General features: G+C 45.1%; 1 protein-coding gene across 1 annotated transcript in view; it reads right to left on the reverse strand.

Moving 5' to 3' along the window:
• Positions 1-24,815, reverse strand: part of PRKCB (protein kinase C beta) — a 337,502-nt gene that overhangs the window by 174,181 nt on the left and 138,506 nt on the right. Inside the window, exon 5 of the mRNA XM_047712980.1 lies at positions 13,647-13,729. Within this exon, the coding sequence (XP_047568936.1) occupies positions 13,647-13,729 (83 nt within the window). The remainder of the gene's footprint in view (positions 1-13,646; positions 13,730-24,815) is intronic.

The following is a 24,815-nucleotide window of genomic DNA, read 5'->3' on the forward strand; positions in this document are numbered from 1 at the left end:
GCGTCCAACTCTTCATTTCAGCTCAGGCTGTGATCTCAGGGTCATGAGATCAAGCCCCACATCGGGCTCTGCACTCTGTGCGGAGTCTGCTTGGGATTCTCTCTCCCTCCCTCTCTGCCCCTCCCTCCCCTGCTCATGCTCTCACCCTCCAAATAAACAAATAAATAAATAAAATCTTTTTAAAAGTGTGTTACAAGGGTAGATCTTATGTTAAGTGTTCTTTCTGAAATATAATGAAATGAAATGAAATAAAATAAAATAACAATAAATAGTTCAATGGAAGAAAAAAAAAAAAGCCAGCAAATTCCTGCTGGCCTGGGTTGCTGGTCTGATGGAAGGTGTTGGGTTAGGGAAAGTAGAAGGAAACCCAGAAGGGCTTCTGGTTCCAGAGAAATGTTTGCTGTGTGGGAATTCATCAAGATGGACGTTTTCCATGCACCATAAACGGTTTTAAAAAACTTTGTGACCCCTGCAGACTAGAACCAGCACCTTTAATTCCAAATTCTAAATTCTCAGACAGAATCTGATCGGTCCAGCTTGGGACAGACATCCACATGCATATGGAACAAACAGGGCCAAGGCTGTTGGGTCCCCGAGTTTCGGGGGGTGCATATCTGGAAAGGCAGATATGCAGAGAAGAGGGTTGTCTGCTTTTGGGAGATTTGTCCAGGTGGACACAGCTGAGGTTATGAGGCAGTCTGAGGGACTGAGTTAGAACATGGCCCTGGGGGCCAGACTTCCTGGGTTCGTATCCTGGCTCTACCATTCACAAGTCATGTGACCTGGGCAAGTCACTTAGTCTCTGAGTGCCTCAGTTTCCTCATCTGTAAAATGGGGGTGATAACAATGGGATTATCTGGAGCATGAGGAAGAATAAAGAATGATTCTACATAAAATGCTTAAAACAGAATTAGATCTATGAATGCCGGCTCTTGGATGTTACTGTATTTTAAATATATCGTATTGAGAGGCGCCTGGCTGGCTCAGTCAGAAAAGCGTGCGACTCTCGATCTTGCGATTGTGAGTTCGAGCCTCATGTTGGGTGTAGAGATTACCAAAAAATAAAAAATAAAACTTAAAAAAATTAAAATTAAAATACTGCATTTAGAAATCCTAGAATTCCAGGCCACTGGAGGTAGGGGGAGCTATTGGGAATGTAAAAAGGTAGAGACAGTAGGAAGACTAGAAATGAGGGCTCTGGACTCCGGGACCTGAGCCTTTCACATCCCTGCAGGCTGCCTCTCTCGAGGGTCATCTGCCTTTTGATTTCTCTGCTTTCCTCAAGCCCTCAGGCTCCACAGGCTAAATCTCTGGGAAATTGCCTTTATCAGGCTCTGAGGTCGGTCCGCCCCCCACCACAAGAAGCCAAAATAATTCATAAGACGGGACATCTGCAACTCATTCAAATCACGGCAGCCCTGCCCCTTCTGCACAGGAGAAACAGTTGGTTTCTGTTCTCGGGACGCCGCACATCACGGATTTGCTTCTTCCTCCACAGCAGGAAGCGCTGTGCCTTTATGACAGCGAGACACAAAGGGGTATGGAGAAGCAATTCTTTCTGACTTCCCCACGGTGGCTTCTGCACTGCGCGAGCCTCGGCAGGCACATGGCCAAGGGGAGCAGAGGGAGCGCGGGGCACTTGCTCCACGGTGGTTGAAGAAGCACCCTTCATCACACGGCCATCCTTGTATAAGACTCTCCCTCCAAGCAGCGCATGGGAGCTGTCAATGTATTTCCATTTCGTGGCAAGCATGACAGATACATGCCATACCAACAATAAGCCGGGACTTCGGAAACTCGCCCTCTAAGACCTGAGAGGACCATCGGTGGTGAGAATATTAGCATGCTTTCTGTGTCAGGCATGGCACGAAGCCCTTACCGTGGATTAACTCATTTGACCTTCACTTGATCCTCTTTTTACAGATGAGGAAACTGAGGCAGAAGTCAGGTCACTGGCCCAAGAGGATCCAGCCAGTAAGTCAGTGGCACCTGCGGTCCTCAAATGCAACCACTTGGGTTTCGTAGACACAGTACAATTCTGCCTTTCACTGGTTTCCGAACTCAGCTACCCATCAGAATTACCTGAAGGACTTTAAAATGCCTACTTCCTGGCTCTTGTCTGCATTTTTTCAGGTGAAGTCTGGTTTTAACAGACTCCCCAAATAATCTGTAAGCCTGCTAAAACCAGACTTCAACCAAGCCCTCAAGCGACCTGTATTCTGCAAAGCACCATTTACAAACCCTGTTCTGCAAAGTACCATTTAAAAATCGCAGTGGCGATGTGTCGTTTTGATACGCCAAACCTCTGTGCTTCCTTTTTTTTTTTTTTTGTAGCAATGCCTCATTTTCCCTTTGAAAGCCATCCCACCCAACTGTGTTTACCATGTTTACGCTTGGAGGGAACAGTGTAAAGACCCAAGCAAGGGCTACTTAAGAGACGTGAACTTGACCAATCTTTTTTCTTCCAGAATATGAATTTAAAACCAAAGAAACACAAGAACCAGAATCAGATACAGCTGGCCTGATCGTTCTGGTTTTCTCCCAATTCTCTAAAGTACATCATAGCTTTTCCAAAAAATTCCTTTCTAACTTGAGTTAACCAAAGCAGGCTTCCTTTGCACACAACCAAACACCACCAGTGAAAGAGCCACCAATGTGGCAGAAACCCACATCTCACCCAGATATCACCCATTCGGCATCCATGGCAACTGATCTTTGCTCCACTGAGATGGGGAGTTAATATCCTTGGACAGCAACCCATTGGTTTGGGCTGCTCTTCTATAGCCCGAACAGATGGTCCCCTGTTCTGATTCTGTCCTTTGAAGCTATATTAAAAAAAAAAAAACAACAACAACAACAACTATACAACAGCTCTTTTGATATTTAAATGGCCTCGGAGCTAGACAGGACAACCCTCAGAGCACCTCCAAGCCCCCCTGTAAGGCATTCTTTTGGCATTAGGTAACACACACTCTGATGACCGAACACTTCTGTTGTGAATGCAGACATCAGGGACTGCAATGTTACGTAATGTAAATAGAATGTATCTTCCGCAGAAGGATGCGGTTTCCCATTGAGACAGGTGATAGATCGGACAGACATACTGCCTGCCTGCCTGTCCTGTTAGGCTGAATTACACCTGACGTTATTCATCCTTGAGAGATACAGATGGGTCTCCTTTGAGCCAGGTGATGGTGAGATCTTACCATGATGCCTAGAGAGAGGCTGAACCCTAACTGTTGCTCTGCCTCCTGGAAGGAGCTAGTCAGGCTCGGAGCATCAGAGCTGAACTATAGGGTGACCCCCGTTGGTATTACGTGTAACTGAACAACCCAGGCTCTAAGAAGAGTGCAGTACATGGTTGTGTTGCTTTATCTGAGCCAAGGAGACCAGCCAGTGCCATAGGAGGAGGCAGGCCTTCTCTCTAAAACGGGGCTGTCTTATTGTCCCCCGTGCGGAAGTGGGAAATGGGCAGAGCTGGGACTTCCCACCTTCTCTGGGGCCACAGGTGAATCGGCCCAGGCTCCTCAGGCCCAGCATCTTATCTTACCAGGGGCATCCGAAGATTCTCATTTGCAGATAAGCTGGCTCCCAGCTGGTGGGAGACCTTAGGTTTGACCACATCCAGAAGCAATAGAAACTTGCTGACAGTTCTACTCAAGCCATCATGCACATGTGATTTTAACTGAATTAAGTGGGAAGCCGGAATCCACGCCGGAGGTGAAGTGGCACCCAAAACAGGCAAGACTGGAGAAACCAGCTAAAGAATACCGCACAATCATCTCCAGAGCTCTGCAGGCAACAGTCTGGAAGGAGACAATGAGCAGACCTGACAAGTGGCCACCGAAGTACGTGGAGAAAATGTAGCCTTTTGTTTTTACACGTGTGTGTGTTTGTATGTTTTCTGATACAGCGCGCCATAGGCAATGCTTTGTTGTCTGCTTCTCTTACCAGTATCTCATGACTTAACATTTCCGTGTCAATAACATGTTAATTGCTGGGGCTTTTATTGACGTGTCCTTTGCCTATAATAAGGTACAGATTTGAAGCATACAGTTTCGTGAATTCTGAAAAATGCGAACACCGGTAGAGGCACCATCCCGGTCGGGACATAGAACATTTCCAGGTTTTAGCAGGATGCCCAGATATTGTGACATTTTAATCACCGTGCAGCACCCAAATATGGATGTGTTTTACTTACATAAACCCTAACTGGCAGTCATTTAGGTAGTTTCGAAATTTCTGTTGGTATGAATACTGATGCAATGAATATCACTTTAGCTAACTAAATTTGCATATCCTTAAATAATTCCTCAGCAAAAAAATTGCTAGAATTGTAATTCTTGGGTCAAAAAGGATTAGGTTTAGTAATTATTGGGTTCAGGAAGTCATTTAGGCTTTTGATACATATTGATAATTTTTCCTCAAGAAGGATTATACTGATTTACACACTCACCAGGAATACGTTAGAGTGAGTTTTTCCTCCTCTACCTCCTGCGTATGCTTTCTGCTTGAATCCTATCTCTTCTGATAGTATTACTAAGACCATGTTTTACATTTATGTGTGTTTTTGCAGTATATCTTTGCCCATTTTATTTTTAACCTGTGTTTTAAGTTTCTCCTACACATTGCCTAGAATTGTACGTTGTTTATCCAATCTGATAGTCTTCAACTTTTAGTAGAGAATTTCAATCCCTTCACATTTGTTAGGTAACTGATATTATCTGCTGTCACTTCTACCATCTTAATTTGTACTTCCCAGAGTTTATAATTCCTTGCTGCCTTACTTTCATCTTGGTCCCGATATTTTGTTAAATTGACCAAAGCTTTGTTATTTTAACTCCTAGATTGTTTCTTTCACTTAAAAAAAAAAAAAGTCTATTTGAGCCAATATGTCTATACCAAGAATTAAATAGTATTGAATACCTTATTTAGCATTTGTTAACCTGGACTCATTGCTTACTGTGGTCTACTTTTTTTTTTTTAAGATTTTATTTATTTATTTGACAGAGAGATAGAGATCACAAGCAGGCAGAGCAGCAGGCAGAGAGAGCAGGGGAAGCAGGCTCCCCGCAGAGCAGAGAGCCCGATGTAGGGCTCGATCCCAAAACCCTGAGATCATAACCTGAGCCGAAGGCAAGGCTTAACCCACTGAGCCACCCAGGCACCCCCATTTCTTTCTTTCTTTTTTTTTTCAAATTTTTTTTAAATTTTCAACATAACAGTATTCATTGTTTTTGTACCACACCCAGTGCTCCATGCAATCCGTGCCCTCTCCAATACCTACCACCTGGTTCCCCCACCCTCCCACCCCCTGCCGCTTCAAACCCCTCAGATTGTTTTTCAGAGTCCATAGTCTCTCATGGTTCACCTCCCCTTCCAATTCCCCCAACTCCCTTCTCCTCTCTAACTCCCCTTGTCCTCCATGTTATTTGTTATGCTCCACAAATAAGTGAAACCATACGATAATTGACTCTCTCTGTTTGACTTAGTTCACTCAGCATAATCTCTTCCAGTCCCGTCCATGTTGCTACAAAAGTTGGGTATTCATCCTTTCTGATAGAGGCATAATACTCCATAGTGTATATGGACCACATCTTCCTTATCCATTTGTCTGTTGAAGGGCATCTTGGTTCTTTCCACAGTTTGGCGACCGTGGCCATTGCTGCTATAAACATTGGGGTACCGATGGCCCTTCTTTTCACTACATCTGTATCTTTGGGGTAAATACCCAGTAGTGCGATTGCAGGGTCCTAGGGAAGCTCTATTTTTAATTTCTTGAGGAATCTCCACACTGTTCTCCAAAGTGGATGCACCGGCTTGCGTTCCCACCAACAGCGTAAGAGGGTTCCCCTTTCTCCACATCCTCTCCAACACATGTTGTTTCCTGTCTTGCTAATTTTGGCCATTCTAACTGGTATAAGGTGGTATCTCAATGTGGTTTTAATTTGAATCTCCCTAGTCTACTTTTTTTAATTGAAGTACGGTTGCCATAGTTTACTTTTTATGCCAACTTTATTAGGTTATGCTGGTAATTGTGATCAAGCTAAGCTTATTATAACAAGATGTGGTAGCTATTGATTTTGTCAGCCCATAAAGCTTACCACCCCCTCTTTCTTATAACAGACACTGCTCTCTGAGCCACAGGGATGTCATACGAAGCAGGCCTGATAAACTGTAAGAGTTCATTCTCCCAACAACAAAGGACCAACCAATCAGAACCCTTCCCTGATCATGAATGCAGAAAGAAAGCCCACTTCCTCTTCTGGGATTTCCATTCTCCCTTGGGGTCAACGATCACCAAGTTGACAGACGTATTTATAGATGTGTCCTATCTACAGTAGGAGCAAAGGAGGCAAGGACAAACCAAGCAGGGTCCCCAGCAGGAAAGAGATGGCACACACAACTTAAGAGAGTTTAGGGAGGTTTCATAAAAGGACCACTTGTTAAGATACAGGCATGGTACTGGGAAGCCAGAGGGGATAGTGCAGTAACTGGAGGTGAGTAAGAGCAAAGGGACAAGGGCAAAGAGTAGTTCCTGGAACCCAAGGAGAGAACCGTGCAGAAAACACTGTCTTTAGAGGAGCAACAATCTTTGGTCAAAGGGTAGAGCCAAGACAACCCATGATAAATACCTAGACCACTCTCTCCTCACCTTCCAATCTCCTACTAGACCCTCGCTACTGGGCTGGAGTCAGGGAGTTCACGAAACCCCAAATGGCACAGTCCATATAGGTCAGCCTCTCAGGGAGAAAACACAGTGGATTCGGAATGGCAAATATGACAGCTGGCACAGCTGATGAGGGCCAGGGTGGCAGAGTTTAAAACGGCCATGGCTTCCTCCATCCCTGAATGAGTCTTTGGAGTAGGACTTTGTCACTCCTCCTTTCAAGAGGTGAGGCCTATTTCTCCACCCCTGAATCTGGTCTTAGCCATAACCAGTGTGACACATTGAAGGCTGGAAGAACCCCTGTGCTTTGGGGATTTCCTTTTCCTGCTGTATTTGGAACTGCAGGCCAGTGTGTGGATGTCCCAAGGCCAGGCTGGTGGAGGAAAAGGACCTCATGGAAGAAAAACAAAGTGCCCAAGCCAACAGGCTGCCAACCGTTGGCCATGTTAGTGAGTCTATCCTAGGTGATCCAGCACCAGCGAGGTTGCTGGCTGACCAAGACCCCTGATAGAGCTAAACAAAGATCAGCCCAATAGACCCACATCAGAAGAATCACCCAAGTAGCCCAGAGAATCATGAGAAAAAACGTAATGACCATTGCCTCAAGCTACTACGTTGTGGGATGTTTTGTTACCCAGCAAAGCAAGCTGATAATTTGTACGCACCTTGAGGCATCACGGCCTCTGTTCCGGTATCTGAGGCCCTTGTCCCTGAAGCTTATTCTATTCCCAACGTCCCTCCCATGAGCCAATCTGTCTTCCTATTGCTAATTTGAGTTGGATTTCTCTCACTTTCAATTAAAAAAAATTGTGAAGCTTTACTTTTTTTCTCTGTAATCTGATATAGTTTAAAATGCACAGAAATCCTTCATTCCTCTCAAGTTTAAGACCATTTACCCACGAAGCCTATAATTTTGGGAGAAGAAAAGTTTCTTGGGCAATGTTCTCATTTCTTTTTTGGTTACTCGCCTATTCTGGTTTCCAATTTCTTCCTGAGACAAAATTGGCAAGTCAGAATTTCCTAGAAAATCATCCATTTCAACCAGATTTTCAAACACATTTTTATACATATTCATACATTATATATATATATAATATATACGTACTCTTTTTAATATGTACATTCTTTTTAAATCCTCTATTTTCCTTTTATTAAATCTTAAACATTTAGCTCATGATTTATCATTGTTAATATATTTCTTCATAAAGTAAGACTGGATTTAAAAACACAAACAGAGGGGCGCCTGGCTGGCTTAGTTGAAAGAGTATGTGACTCTTGATCTCAGGGTCATGAGTTCAAGCCCCACACTGGATGCAGGGATTAAAAAATAAACTTTTTAGGGGCGCCTGGGTGGCTCAGTGGGTTAAGCCGCTGCCTTCGGCTCGGGTCATGATCTCAGGGTCCTGGGATCGAGTCCCACGTCGGGCTCTCTGCTCAGCAGGAAGCCTGCTTCCCTCTCTCTCTCTCTCTCTCTCTCTCTCTGCCTTCCTCTCCGTCTATTTGTGATCTCTCTCTGTCAAATAAATAAATAAAAATCTTTAAAAAAAAATAAAAATAAACTTATTAAAAAAAATTTAAAAATCAAATAAAAATACAAAAGGATACACTCAGCATCAGTGTGCATAATCTTTAACTGCCCTGACCCAGTGATGTAATCGGGAGGACACGGGGTATAAAATGGGCTTTATTCTGCATCTTGACTATAAACAATAAGAAATCATTGCTAAAACCATAAAACGAAGAAAGTGTCTTTAGACAAAGCAGCTAAAGAGTCCTTTTGTAATTTCTGTACTGCTGGCACAGAGCCCTTGCTCAAAAAAATTAGCTATTATCATTGGCTATGATTCCTTGGCAGGTCACAAGGTATCCTGCATCCCTTCTTCAGTAGGAAAGACTCATCCAGGTACTAATAATAATTCAGAAACCATTTGCTGAGTGCCTTTTTTTTGGGTCCCAGACACTATTCTGGATGTGACTCAAGCAGTCTCTCATTGAATATACACTGAAGAAAGAAAAAAAAAAAAAAGAAGAACTATAATTTAGGTATTACTTCCCCCGTTTTAAAGAGATGAACTCAGGATCACAGAACTTGAATTATTTTACCCAGATCCATGGAGCAGTAAGTAAATGAGAGCAATGGAATTTGACACCAAGGTTTTCTGGCTCCAAAGTCCAGGCTCTTCTCTCAGACTTGGAGGTTGTGTGTCAAGTCACGGAAATGGAGACAGCAATTACCTCAGGAGGGCATGCTCCGGGCGGAGGACTGTAGACAATTATCAGCACATTCAAGATTGGGGATAGAGAGAGTAATCGAAAGGCCCTCAGCTACTCATACCAAGGGCTTCCTACGTGGCGAGTCCTTGGCTAAGCACTTTCGCACAATGTCTTTTTCATCTGCTTGCTGTGATGCTGTTGTGTTTGTTGTTAACTCTTTTCATTTTAAGGATGTTTTTTTAAAAAAAATATTACAACAAACCTATGTGGCTGGTACTAATATCCTAGTTTACAGAGAAGGAAACTGAGACACAGAGAAGGAAAATGATCCACCTGAGGTCCTCCTAATGAGTAACTTCCAGAGTCAGGACCTGACTTCACCTATGTCTGACTATAGGGCCCACAGTCCCAACCACCAATGTCTTTGGACATGATCAAGAAATTGCCTAGCTTCCCATTTGTAGCTGGAGATGGCGAAGTCATACAGGAACATGGGGCAGGGGAAAAATGAGATGTGCCCTCCAGCGAGGTTGGCTACGACTCCCCGAAACCCCGAACTGACATCTGTGGGTTTTTTATAAGTCCAGCGGGATGGTCCCCAGGAATTCTGTTCTACCACTCAGGTCAACAGGATCTCAGAAGACTGACCGGAGATTCTTCCCCCAGCACCCCATGAAGAGTAGAGTCTTATTTCTTTTCCCCTTGAATCTGAGCTTAGCCATTGGACTACTTTGTCCAGCGGGACATTATCAAACACAGTATGTGTTTGGGTCACACTCTCTTGCTCTTCTCAGAGCCCTGAAACCACCATGTGAACAAGCCAGAGTGAGCCAGGGGGAGGATGACAGGTTATGTGGAGGAGAACCAAAGGCCCAGGCTGACAAGCTGATCACTGCCAGTCATGTGAGTGGGGTCATCATAGATCATCTTGCAGACACAGCCGAGAACCCCTTAAATTTTGTGCCCAGGGCAAGTACCTCACTTGAGGCACTCTAGTTCTGGCCCCAAGACACAAGTCCCCTTTTCACGTTCTGAGAAGATCTCTTGGGAGACTGTGTATGTGGGTAGTACTCTAAATGCTGGGTAACTAGAACGGCATGTCTATGGAGGTACCAGAGACTTGGTCTCTCTACAAGGTCCAAGAGACAGCAGAATTGAGCGTTTCCAGCCAGGGGAGACCAAGACCATGCCTGCAGATGACCAGAAGTTAACACCCAAGAACTCTACCATATCTTAAGGTCCTCCATTTGGCCAATGCCTCTATGTATTGTCTATTCCCATTTGCATGGATTGGTTGGGTCAGTAGCTGAAGTCACTGGGACAGAGCCTGGTTCATGAACTTTCCTCAGGTGGCCTGATACGTCTAATGTGGACCTATCTGTAGAAAAACACCAACTACACAAAGTTCTACTAATGTCCAGAATATTCCCTGGCTCAGGCTGGGCTTCAAATAGCAGAGGGGTAGAAGATGGAGCCTAGCACGTTCTCTTTGCATAGATAGAGACCGTGCCTGCCTGCTCCATGAGTTCGTTGCACACCGGTTCCTCCAAGGTCACCCAGAAGGAGGGCATCCCTCCATGACTGCAGGAGTCTCACCAGCAGCCAAGCAAGAGCCTGGCCAGCTTGGTGAGCAGGTGTGGCCAGATCTTTAATCACATCTCCAGCCATGGACAGGAAAAGGTCAATGAACTGAGTCAAGCCACTTGAGGAGTCTGGACAAATTCATCATCATTGGTGCCAGCTGACCGTCTTGGAACCGTGTCCAGAGTTAGAATCATTCCAAGTCGGCTGCCAAATCCTATGCATGCTGGCTGCGGGGCTGGCTGCCCTCCCTCCCCAGCCCCAATGCAATGAATGGCAGGGCCGCTCCATTCATACAGACAGGGGTCTCCTGCCGCTTATGGAGCCTACACACTCCTCGGAAGGCCTGCCAAGTGGCAGGGAGAGGGCCTGCTAACTCTTCAGACTTACGTGGTAGCCATCTGTCCTTGCCACCTGCCCAACATATATTCCCTGTTCTTTATTATCACTGCCATCATCATCCTCAAATGCTTGGCTCTTGCCATGAACCAGATACTTTTATAGATATGGAGACACTGGGCACTCCTAACAAGGTTAGAAGATGAGGACTATGATTGTATCCATTTTTCAGCAGAGGGATCTCAGGCACAGAGAGTTAAGTACTTTGCTTTGCCCAAGGTCACACATATCAGAACCTAGGCAAGCTGGCACCATCCACAGTCCATGATTTTAGCCAGTACACTCTGCTTCCCTAGTTCTCTGAGGGACCATGCCTCCCTGACTCTTAAAATCATGGGGTGGCCACATGGGGTTTCCTCACCAGGGCGTAGGCACCTGACCAGACCTGGCCAATCAGCAAAACCATCCTTCTGGCTCCAGGTAAAGTGCAGTATGATGATATGTTAGCTCTTGTCATGGATGAGACAGAAGACCATAGGTATCTCAGCCATCACCCTCCCTTAGGAGCAAAGCAAAACTTCCTAAAACTGAAACCAAGACAGGAAGCCTAGCCAAAGAAGGGAGGAAGTAAGTTCAGCACCTCGATTCACTGTGCCTGAAGCCAGTCTACCCTCGAGCTTTTCAGCTTCCAGGACCAAAAGTTTCCCTTTCCACATAAACCAGTTTGAGTGGAGTTTCTATCTCAGGTAACACAAAAAGCCAATGAACATAGACCAGATACAGGAAACACCATCCTCTTGGCTGCCGTATGAGACTCAAGTCTTGGGCTGGAGGAACCTTCAGAGCTCTATAAGGGAGCCAGGCTGTCCTCCCAAACCTCCCTGCCTATTTTCCTGGGGATGAGAGACAGAATTACACTCTGTAATTATACTCTGTCTGTGGTCTCAGAGAACACAGTGAACAGTCCCATCTTCATCTCTGCAAACAAGTCTGGAAGGGCTTTCATCATTCATGCTCCATGGGATCCTTAAACCCAAGTACCAGTTTCCAAGCAAAGGGACTGTCGTCCAAGCTCCAGAGTGTCCGTGTTGCTGTGATGACATTTATATCCCTGATTTGCAGTGAAAGGGCAGATGACCACTTATAGAAGGCCAACAACAGTCCACAAATGCAATGACAGAAGGCAGTCACCACTCACTTCTGGCAAGCTGTCTGCTGTCATGTCTAAGTGGGTAAGGACAGGACCAGTAATGAAGACCATGCCAATGCGGAAAATTCCAGAAAGGTGAGCCAAAGCAGGAACAAAATAAGAGAACCAGGGGTGACAGCTGCACATGGAGTCTGCTGAACGCAACTCATCACTGAGACAAGGGAGGAGTGTGCATGGTGGAAAGGTCTACCAGGGCAGTTTCAGCAACGTGGACAAGAGTACCCCCCCAAAAATGAGACTTTACCAAGAGGAGCTTCTTATCTCACATATGCCGTCTGGGTATAAGAGAACTCACAGTGGGCTCAGCAGCCACCAATGTCATCAATGACTTGGGTTCTTTCAACTCTTCCACTCTGCCATGCTCAGGAGGCAAGTACATCTCCCTCATTAACGCAAAAGTGCTGCCACAACCCCATCCATTGCATCCTCACACAAAAATACCCAACAGAGAAAAAAAAAAATACCCAACAGGAAAAAGGAAGGGATGTCCGCCCTCATCAGAAAGGGAAGTCTTTCTTGAAAGCTCTGCCCAGACTTCCCCCAAGGTCCCCCTGAGTAGGACTGGGTCACATGATCATTCACTAACTACAGGGGAGCCTGGGATGCAAGTATCATGCATTTCCAGCTTTTAGCATGAGAGGCGGCCTCTGCCAGAAAAAAGAGAACAAGGGCTAGGAATGGCTGTTGAGGAGGTAATCAACAATGTACCACAAGCTTTGGACAAACTTAAACCAAGGCTTTTGCCATATCCTTATCAAGCCCATGGGGTCATTCACTTAAGAGTTTCCTTAAACCGGGGCACCTGGGTGGTTCAGTGGGTTAAAGCCTCTGCCTTCGGCTCAGATCATGATCCCAGACTCCTGGGATCGAGTCCCAAATCAGGCTCTCTGCTTGGCGAGGAGCCTGCTTCCCCCTCTCCCTCTGCCTGCCTCTCTGTCTATTTGTGATCTCTCTCTCTCTGTCAAATAAATCAATAAAATCTTTAAAAAAAAAAGTTTCCTTAAACCAATTTATCTTTTGTTTAACCTGACTTTTACTTGGGTAGGAAATTTTCCTTCTCTACCATAAATTCAAAACCTACTAGAAAATCTACTAGATACATTTTTCCAATCCATATTAAAGTAAGTTCATACTGATTAAAATAAAACTTATTTGCCTGTTTTACCCAGAAGGATCCCTTGCCCCACCAATAATAGCCAGGCTTTGAGATACATGGCAGCAGGATAAACCCATTTTCCTCCTAATTCTTGGGCCCTGGTATCAAGAATTTGCTAACAAAGAGCTGTAAAGTGCATCTTAAGGTACCACCCTAACTACCTTGTAAGAGTAGCAGGACCAATTTAGCATCTCACCACCACTCTCCATGCCCCTGCCGTAAAGATGAAGACATTTGGCAAAATCACGGTAGGGTAAGCAGCTGGTTTCCCGTACCATCCTACCCCGCTCCCAAAATGTTTTGTTTTGTCCTTCCTGTTAAAATGAAAAAAGTCTCAGAGGCTGTAGGGACCACCCCATGTTTTGGAATAAGAACAGACCCCCCATTTGGGAGGGGGTGGTCTAAGCACAGCCATCTTTACCCAAAAGGATGCACTGACCGTGGCTGGAGAGAGGGGACCAGTGCCCGTTACTTACATCAGAGGCTGGGCCTTTGTCGGCACCTGGGCAGGAGAAGGTGACGAATTCATGGCACCGCTTGTGCACGACAAAACAGCAGACTGCAAAAGAGAAAAGAAGGGTAGGAAGGAGGGAGGGAGGGACGAAGGCACATGGGGAGGAGGAAGAGAGGAAATGGGGGGAAAGAGATCATTAAGCCTGGACTTCACAATAAGAAAGGTCTTACAGCAGAATGAACAATGGCTTCAGCTTCCCCACCTTGCCCTTTACAACAACCGCACTGCTGTGGCATCCTACAAATCCGTTCAACTTCTAAAGGTAACCGGGGTTCAGAAGATCACAAATTAACTCAAAGTTAGCTCAAAATTAACACCCCCCTCCCCCAAAGATCCCTTCAGCTGTCAGGTCTTGTGCTGGTTTTGAAACAGGACGCGGTTTCTTAGATCGGCATGAAGTAACAGTCAGCTTGGGTTCAGGTCCAGAATGCACAAGGAGTGCATATATTTAAACACCAGAATCATGCTCAGAGAGACATGCATGATATGAAGAGCCAGGCAGAAAATCAGAGCGAGCAGGCATGGCAGACCTGTGCCCCTCTCTCACCCAGGAGCAAAGCCAAATGACTGCAAGAGTGAAGGAAAAACCTGCAATATGTCTCTGTTACTCAAGTAGTTTGCAACCAAATACACCCATACATCTATTTGAACACCAGTGAGTCAGAGGCAGCTAGGATATGGCTCCCCCACCTGGGAGGGGGGATTCTACCGCATGGGGGGAGGGGAGGTCAGAGACTATATATATATATATATATATATTTTTTTTTAAAGACTTTATTTATTTATTTGACAGAGAGAGAGATCACAAGTAGGCAGAGCAGCAGGCAGAGAGAGAAGGGGAAACAGGCTGCCCGTTGAGCAGAGAGCCCGATGCGGGGCTCGATCCCAGGACCCTGAGATCATGACCTGAGCTGAAGGCAGAGGCTTTACCTACTGAACCACTCAGGCGCCCCAGTCAGAGACTATATTAAATCTACTTTCACTAAGTCTAAATGGTGATCCTGAAGGACACGTACCATGCTGTAGAACCACACAACCAACTCAGGATCTTTCCAAAGAACATTCTCAGCAAATGAAAATAGGCCTGGAAAGCTCAAGACTACGCCTCGAGAGACAAGGGACCTGGGCATCAATCAGTGGCTGCTAACATCACAAGAAGACTCGACCTGCCTACCGATCAAAGGACCAGGAAGTACTCCGCCACCTACGTGGTACTCTTGCTGAAGTAATCAAACCCGAATCGGTGCAAGCCTTTTGATCCAATTGCCAATTTACAGAAAATGCAAGTGACAGAGGCATGTGTTAAATACATCACAGGGAAGCAATCAGAAAAAAAGAATTTTTTTTTAGTACACAGCAATGCTCCCTCCTCTATTGTCCCTCTCCCTGCTCACATGTGTGCTCACAAACACTCTTTCTTAAATAAATAAGTAAAATCTTAAAAAAAAATAATTTGGGGAGGCACGTAAGTGGCTTGGTTAGTTGGTTGGTTGGTTGAGCATCTGACTCTTGATCTCAGCTCAGGTCTTGATCTCAGGGGCATGAGGGTAAGCCCTGCATTAGGCTCCACACTGGCCATGAAGCCCACTTAAAAAAAAATTCAGTATGACAGGAAGGAGAAAGGGAGGATTATAGCTAGAATAAAAATTAGTCGTGATTGATCATTACTTGAACCCGAATGATGGACACAGGAGGATTATTATACTAAGCTATCTACCTTAATAAATGTTTGGTATTTTCCACAATACAAAAATTTTTAAGTTCCCATGTTTGGAAACCAAGAAGAGGTCCAAAGGGCCAATTTCTTTTGCCTACGCTTACTCCCCTTTCTGTTTTAATAGCTACTGCATTTTATAAGTTATATATGCTTTGTAAAAAGATATTTGTGTTGGGGTGCCTGGGTGGCTCAGTGGGTTAAAGCCTCTGCCTTCGGCTCAGGTCACGATCCCAGGGTCCTGGGATCGAGCCCCACATCGGGCTCTCTGCTCGGCAGGGAGCCTGCTTCCTCCTCTCTCTCTCTCTCTGCCGGCCTCTCTGTCTACTTGTGATCTCTATCTGTCAAATAAATAAATAAAACCTTTAAAAAAAAGATATTTGTGTCAAACCGTGCACACATGTCCGTGTGTGTGTGTGTGTGTGTGTGTGTGTGTGTGTGTGTGTGTGTATCCCTCTGTTCCTATAGGTCTATGAATCTTGAGAGAAATTTATGAACAGTGGTCAACAGAAGCCAGTGATGATTATCTCTGGGCAGTAGGATTGCCAATCATGTGAACCAGACCGATGACATCTGGACAAATCCGCCACGATGACAACTCTGTGACCTGAAGTCTTCTTGAACACCATCTCTAGCCTCGTTCTTTCTTTCTTGTCTAAACACAACCTCAAGTACATCACTGGAACATAATGTCCTTGATGTGCTCTGGAGATATGGCTATGACACACAACTATCCTTGAGCATCTCTCCCAGATATAATACCAACACGGACTCCCCAGCTTCTGGGGCCATAAAAACAAGTCCTATGGAGGGGTGGGGGTGAGGTAGAGATCTACTTGTCTTGCAGCCACACAAGACCTGCTTCTGTCCTTAAGTCGCCTTACTAAATCATTTCTTGTCAAGCTGGACTTGGCCTTGTTCTTTGGAGGTCATTTTGCATAGAGCTCCCTTTCACAGCACACCCTTCATTTTCACTTTCGACCTTACATTTTTCTACATCATTCAAAACGTTTACAAGGAGTATAGACTAGTTACATAATCAGCTAGTTACATAATCAGCTAAAACAACCCTACTTCCATTTTGAAACAAAATCAAGAGTCAAAGGTAAACACAGGTCAGGGGATGAAAAATATTACTGCCCAATTTGGAAACTCGGGGGTTGGGCGGGTAACCAAATGGGCACGGCTAAAGAAGAACTTGGCAAACTGGAAGTCTAAATTGAGGGACTGTCCCAGAATTCCCCAAAACGGGTGGGAAGGAATCAAAGAAATGCTGCAAAACCTGTACAAGAGAGCCAAAAATTTAATACCCATCTAAAAAGATTCAAGACAGAATAGTGAAGGTGTAATCAAAGGAAACAGAAAAAGGAAATTCCCTGAAGCTGAAGAAGAATTTGAGTCATTAAACTGAAAGAAATTATCAAGCATCCATAGGAATGAAGGAAGAAAAGAGTGAGGGTGAGGGTATCTGAGATCATTCCAACATGTCCAGCAGGGGCAGGAAGAGGACAGAGGGAAGATTACCAGAAACAGAACAAAAATAGTTTTTTTAATTATTTTTATTAACATATAATGTATTATTTGCCCCAGGGGTACAGGTCAGTGAATCGTCAGGCTTACACATTTCACAGCACTCACCATTGCCCATGCCCTCCCCAGTGTCCATAACCCAACCACCCTTTCCTTACGCCCCTACCCCCAGCAACCCTCAGATTTTTTTGTGAGATGAAGAGTCTCTTATGGTTTGTCTTCCTCCCGATCCCATCTTGTTTCATTCTTTCCTTCCCTATCCCCAACAACCCCCTGCCCTGCCTCTCAAATTCCTCACATCAGGGAGATCATATGACAATTGTCTTTCTCTGATTGACTTATTCCACTCACCATAATACCCTCTATTTCCATCCACATCGTTGCAAATGGCAATATTTCATTTCCTTTGATGGCTGCATAGTTTTCCATTGTATATATAAGAACAAAAATAATTTGGCATCAGATTTCTCCTCTGCAGTTCTAAATTCTAGAATATGATAGAGCAGTATCTTCAAAGGTTTAGGAAAAGTCATTCTGACCTAAAACCTCATACAAAGCCAAACTGGTATTCCAGAGAAGGTCCAGAGTAAAGACATTTCCAGAATACAAGGACTTAAAAAACTTACTTCTCACAAAAGAAGTGCTAGAGTATATACACCTCGCAAAACAATAACCAAAACAAATGAAAATAGGTAGAAACAAAAGTGGTGAAAGAAAGGACAAAAAAACAAAGAGGGAGGGGTACCAGACTGACTCAGTTGGTGGGCGCGCAGACTCTGGATCTCTGGGTTGTGAGTTCGAGTCCCATGCTGGGTGTAGAGATTACTCTAAAAATTAAAAATTTTAATACACACAGGCACGCACACACACACACACACACACACACACACACACACAGAGGGAGAGGAGAGGGGGCAGAAACTAAGTCATAAGAAATGGGGGTGGGAGAAGGTCCATAACATGGAGATGCGCTAAGAGTCTTGTCTCATTCCTCAAGAGGTTCTAGATATTGAGAAACCCCATGTAAGGCATTGTAAGTTTGAATATGCGTGTTAACCATTAAGAACAAAAAGGGCATGTAGGTGGCTCAGTCGTTTAAGCATCAGACTCTTGTTTTCAGCTTAGGTCATGATCTCAGGGTCATGGGATCGAGCCTTACGTGAGGCTCCCGCTCAGTGGGGACTCTGCTCAAGATTCTCTCCCCTTCTCTCTCTGCCCCTCCTCACCCATTTATACTCCCTCTCTCTCAAAAAAGAAAAAAAAAGAGGATAGAAATATAATGCACACTACTAAAAGAAAAAACTGGACAAAGAAAACTCAATCCAACTACACTTCGAAAGGCCTTCCCACATGCCCCAATTTCATATAAATATTATTTTTTTTCTACTTTTCTACGGCATGACTTGCACTTTAAATTCTTTAATCCATCTGTAATTTCGTGCCACCTGATGTGCACTGGGAATCTACTTTGCCACTTTTTTTTTTCCCGAATAGGTAATCAATTGTCCCAATACGTTTTATTGAATAACCCGTCCCTTCCCCACTGATCTCAAATGCCAACTTTATTATACCCTAAATAATTACATACACTGGGGTCTGTCTTTGGGCCTTCTGTTCTGTTCCACTGCTCTGTCTTGGAGTACGGTAATATGGGTTTTAATTATAGTCGCTTTAGAATATGTTATATCTTGGCAGGGCAAGTCCTCTCTCATTATCCTTACTTTCAACATTTTCTTGGCAATCACTGCGTGGTTATTCTTCCAAGTGAACTCTAGAATCGGTTTACAAGGCTTTTAAAAATACCAATGGAATTCTTATTGGAATTACATTTAGTCAAGCCCCCGTCCAAACCCTCACCAACAAAGAAACACTCACCGGAACTTTGACTGAAATTGTCTCAAACTTAGAAATTAAATTCCAAACAGCTGACACATTCACAACAACTAGTCTTTCTATGAGGAATAGGGTGTCCCCTTGTTAAAAATCTGACTTCATGTCTCCCAGTGAAGTCTTTGGGTTCGTTTTATGGTTTCTCTATACATTTCTCACTTAGTATTAGAGGAGGGAACCTTTTGTTAGGTGATTGTGATTTGGACATTTTTTTTCCCATTTTGTTTTCCAACTGGTGGTGGCTGACCAATAGGGAAGCAATATTTTATTTTGTACACATTTTTTTTTAGCTCTTAATAGGTTTTTGTGGGCTTTTGATTGCTTTCCTTGAGTTTTCCAGGTGGAGAATCACATTAGCTCCATTTATAATATTTTTCCTTTACCCTCTCTGATAGATATGCCTCTTTTCTCTCCTTATCTTCTTCCCTCTTCTCATGTTTCCATGTCTGTAACTTTCAGAACACTGTGGAACAAAAGGGATGAAAACAGTCCATTCTGAGCTTTTTGCTGTTTGACTCCTGTCTCACTCTCTTCTCAAACTAACTCTTGGAATTGGGATTTGCCTTGGAAACTGTCCATGGCGTTCTCAATGCATGTCCACAGTGTGCGCTCACCTGGGATAATGAAATATCCCTTCTCATCCCTTCCTCACCGTGTATTGTTAGGTAGTCTCTCTTTTTATTTTTTCCAGAGGTCTGTCCCCTTCGTTGTCTGTTCTATTATTCTACCATTATATATTCTTTTTTTTTTTTTTTTTAAGTAGGCTCCACAGCCAGTGTGGAAACCAATGCAGGGCCTAAACTCATGGCTCTGAGATAAAGACCTGAGCTGAGATTAAGAGTCAAAAACTTGGGGCACGTGGGTGGCTCAGTGGGTTAAGCCTCTGACTTCAGCTCAGGTAATGATCCCAGGATCCTGGGATCAAGCCCCACATCGGGCTCTCTGCTCAGCAGGGAGCCTGCTTCTCACCCTCCCCTCTCTCTGCCTGCCTCTCTGCCTGCTTGTGATCTCTGTCAAATAAATCAATAAAATCTTAAAAAAAAAAAAAAGTCAGAAACTTAACTGACTGAGCCACCCAGGCATCCCCTTTTCTACCATTAAAGATATGGATATATTTCTCAATTCGACTGTGGTTTTTTTTTTCCCCTACATTATTCATTGCTATTTGTACTTTTATTTGTCCTGCTTAGTTTAATTGTACAATTTATTCATATTGTACTTGTATTACTTCCTGGTTAGGAGTGTGAATTTGGGAGTCAGATGGCCTGGCTTGGATCCTGCATCATTTGCAAACTGTAATACTCGGGTACATTACCTTTTCCCCCTGTGCCTCAATTTCTTCTCTGGAAAATGATGGTGATAACAAAGCATCCATATCATAGGGAAGTTGTCGGAATTAAATGAGTTAATCCAGGCTCAGAACTGTGCCTAGCATGTCCTGAGAATTCAACGAATGCCTGCTGCTACTTACTGTTCTTTCTCAAGCTTCTTGAATGAACTGCTCAGTTCACTTATTCCCATTCTTCTTCATTAAAAATTAAAGATTTTAAGGGGCGCCCGGGTGGCTCAGTTGGTTAAGCAGCTGCCTTTGGCTCCGGTCATGATCCTGGGATCCTGGAATCGAGCCCTACATCGGGCCCCCTGCTCAGTGGGGAGCCTGCTTCTCCTTCCGCCTCTCCTCTCCCTCCCCCCAGCTTGTGCCCTCTCTCTCACTCCCTCTCTCAAACAAATAAATAAAATCTTCAGAAACAATTTTTTAAATTAAACGTTTTAAAGCTAAAAAGCTCCCTCCCCAGGACAGCTTTGGTGGCATCCTGTGTCTTAATACAGAGTTGCCACTGTTAAGCTTTAAATAGCTAGCCCTGCCACTTTTCTTTATAGTCTTGTAGTCAGTTAGCCCATCATGATTCTCATTTCTTTCTTGCTCCGAGACTGTTTAGAGAAGCTGTTCCCCACCACCACCATTTACGAGTCATCTTGTCAGTCTTTCTTCCAAACATCTAAACTATCCATTGAGGTCTTCATCATCCTCAGCCCCTTTGATGGAGAGGGGGCTCCGCTCTACTTTCCTGGCATCTGTTCCAATTCCAATATATAAGTGGTATTTAGTAAACCACTTTACTGTTTATTCGCTGTGAGTGAATAAAGAAAGAATGGATTACCATCAGCCACAGAAAAAGAAGAAAGCCCGGTCAACCTTGTGGTGCACGTAGCTCCCGGCTGGCCTTGCACTGACCACCACCATAGACAGGGGTAGTGGTACTAGCCACTGTCAAGGTCTCTTGAACGCAGCCATCCAGTGAGCCACGAAAATAAATAATCCATCTTCAGCAAGGTAGAATCAATGTGCCAGGTGATTAGATTATCCTGTAGGGCGCATACCCTATGGAGAAGCTGGGAACATACTGGAAAGCTGATGCGCTTCTGGTGCATGAACTTCCTGTCTACACTGTGTGTCTCAAAGTTGTGCAAATCCAATTCCCCATTAACTAAAACACTATAAAGAAAAGTACTAGGGCTGGCTATTTAAAGAAACAAACTAAATCTTTTTGTGATACAAATAAACACCCCCTCATTTCTGTTTGGCAAATTCAGGGTAAAACCAGTTTTGCTTAAATGAGAGACAACACTTACTGAGCTGATGAAAGTCGCACCAGGTCCTACTTTCAAACAGGTACCTGGTAGGAGCCAAGAATTCCTCGAGGCTTCATGGTTTATTCAACAGCTCTTTGCTCTGCAGAAGTTAAAAGCCTGCAGCCTACAGCCTTTGGAAGCCAGCCTGTAGCCACGCTTTATTAGGATGACACAACAGAGTCTCCAACTCAGATGCCTAGAGGCCAGGTGAGCAATGACAATGTCTGAGAATGCAGGCATGACCTGTCTAAAAGGGGGAACTGCCACTCAGCTCCAGAAGACAACGAGATAAAGTTCCAGCTCTGTCCACCTCCACCCCTCCCTTATTCCGTGTTAGATCGGGAAGGTCCCTGGCCAGCTTTGTACGTGGAAGGATGCCTCCTTCCCCCCAGCCCTCATCAAACATGTCCACATCCTAACCCCTGGAATTTGGAGATTTTACCTTGCATGGGAAGAATGGACTTTTGCAGGTAGGATTAAATTAAAGATCTTGAGATGGAAAATTATTCTGGATTATACTGATGGACCAATGTCATCACAAGGGTCCTTACCAGATGGGGCCAGGAGGGTCAGAGGAGGAGATGTGACAACAGAAGCAGAGGTTTGGAGTGATGACGCCTTTGCTAGAAAGGAACACAAGCCAGGGAGTGTGGGTGGCCTCCAGCAGCTAGAGTAGGCAAGGAACAGATTGTCCCCTGGGGCATCCAGAAGGAATGTAGCCCTGCCCACACCTTGATTTTGCTCCATAAGACCCATTTTCAGACTTCTGACCTCCAGAATGATAAAATTATAAATGTGTCTCATAATAAGCCACCGTGTTTGCACTAACTTGCTATAGCAGCCATAGGAAAACAATGTCCCAGTGGATCCCAGAAGCAGAAGATTATAGTCAAAGGCCCAGGAAACTTCTCCAGAGCATCTGCCCCAAGAACACCTTGGGACGCCAGCTTTGTTTCACACCGCACCCCAACCCCCACCCCCAAGTCCCAGTTCTAGCCACTGTAATTTATTCATTGCATCCCAAAAGGGCTGAATCAAGTCACCAAAATTTCATTTTTTTTTTTCTCTTTGGAGTTGATTCTCCCCTTCTTCCTTATTCTCACTGGGGTCTCTAGGGGAAAATGGACATTCCTCGAAGCAGCCTTTGTCCCTGAATCCGCATCCCCCCTGCGACGGAAATCACAGCCCTGGCTGCAGGTATCTGTGGTGAGAGAAGAAAGAGAAGGGGCCTCGGGCCTTTTCTCAACTCTCATCTGTCTCAGGAGGCCTCCCAAACAGCCAGCTTTCGAGGGAGAAAATCCTGTCTTCTGCCAAGAGTACCAGGCCAGGCCCGTGGGATCCACTGGACGTAGGTGTGAACCCTCATTTCCCAGCTAGAAGCTGAAGCTCTTCACCCCGCCTCGCGGAGCCTCTGTTTGTCTTCTCCAAAATGGGAATAATAAAAGCATCTACTCTCAGAAGGGCTGTTGCAGAAGCTCTAATGAGACAACAAACATAACACACGCAGTGGAAAGGGTCATTCGGGTTGGAGCCACCAGCGGGCAAATCTCGCTTTGCAAAGACTGGAGAGGATCTCTTTTTCCTGTGGAGTCGAAGCTGATCCACAGGCATGGAACTCGGCCTCGTGCCCAGGGTGAGGCGGCGCTCCCCCAGAGGTTGTCCCGAACCGTCTCTGCCATCCAAGGCCTCGTTTCCACCTAACCCCTGGCTTCCTGGCTTTCAGAAGACCAACCCCACGTGGCCATGCCACTTGAGGTCACGAAGGGCTGTCACAACCATGCTGTCAGCTGAGCCATGCCACAGCCCTGTGAGGACAGCATGCTGACCTGCGTTGGTATCAATAGGGCGGCTGATGCTGAGAGAGAAAGGACGTGCCCGAGGGTGCCCAGTGTGTCCATGGCAGCGTCTGTGTTTGAAACCAGGTCTGTCTTCCTCTGGAGCGCACACGCCACTTACACGGTGTCGCTGCATTTCTGTTTGTCATCTCCCTCACTGTTCCAGAAGAAATCCTCCCCCATTTTCCTCACCTCCGCCATCCAGTCAGTTGCTAAATCCTACTGAATCTTCCTTCGCAACATCTTTTGTGCCATATCCTCCCGTGCGTTCCCTGCTGATGCCACCCTAACTGCCCCCAGTGACTCAGACAGGCACTCCTGCCACCGAGCCTTAACTGGGCTCCCCAGAAACAAAGGAGTCCGCCTCGACAGCTCACCCCTAGGCGCCAAAGTTTTCCACAGCCTCTTCCAAAGGAGACGAGGTTACCCGTGTCACAAGATTGCTGTGAAATCTGAATAAGACGTCATGTGCAAATGCACAGAAGCGGGGCACCTGGGTGGCTCAGTCGGTTAAGCATCTGCCTTCGGCACAGGTCGTGATTTCGAGGTCCTGGGATCGAGCCCCACATCGGGCTCCCTGCTCAGCGGGGAATCTGCTTCTCCCTCTGACCCTCCCCACTCTCGTGCTCTCTCGCTCTCTCTCTCTCAAATAAATAAATAAAATCTTTATTTAAAAAATTGCACAGAAGCAGGACACAAAGTAAGTGCTCAACAAAGGTTAATTTATTTCCTTTGAGGTTAGAGGGGTTCGCCAGATAAGCCTGGCAGCCAACCTGCCTGGATTCGACACCAGGCTGTATTTATCAGCTCTGTGACCTTGAATGAGTCCATTGACCTTGCTGTGTCTCCGCCTCCTAGCCTAGAAGATAGAAATATTAATAGTACTTTCCTCACAGAGTTGTTACAAGGACTGAGTGAATAAATCTGAGCATAGTATATGGACACAAGTACCAAACAGATACTAAGTATTGTCGGTGAGATTCCTACCTGCTCTCCTCTACCCCAGGCAGCCTATGCCCTCTGAGAATTATTCATGTTCTGAAAATTCACTTTTTATATTACTTCCCTTCTCCAACACATTCCCTGGCAGCCCGGCTGCCGGAAGCCGCATTGTCCAACTGGCCCCACAGGGTTATGCCAATTTAAATTAATCGGGTAAAATTCAAAATTGAGTTCCTCGTTCACACTAACTGCATTTCAAGTGCTTAAGAGTCACATGTGGTGAGCAAGTACCATCTCGGACGCTAATCAAGGAAAGTCGCATTGGACAGCGCTGGCCAAAGGATACAGTGCGCGGTGAGAATTTCTTTTGAAAACGGAATGCCATGCTTACGGTTTCCAACGCAAACACTGCAGGGGCGCACACAGTTGAGAATCACTACTTTACTCCATCATTGGAGGGAAGTGTTCTCTCCAGTTTCTTGTAGCGTCCTTCTAGAAATATTCCTTGCATGTGTGTGAGCCCACGTGATACCTATATGTGGAGTGAGACATTCTGTATTTCCTTTTTGGGTTTTTGGTTGTTTTT

The sequence above is a fragment of the Lutra lutra genome, chromosome 18 (assembly GCF_902655055.1).
Source record: "Lutra lutra chromosome 18, mLutLut1.2, whole genome shotgun sequence".
Classification (NCBI taxonomy): domain Eukaryota; kingdom Metazoa; phylum Chordata; class Mammalia; order Carnivora; family Mustelidae; genus Lutra; species Lutra lutra.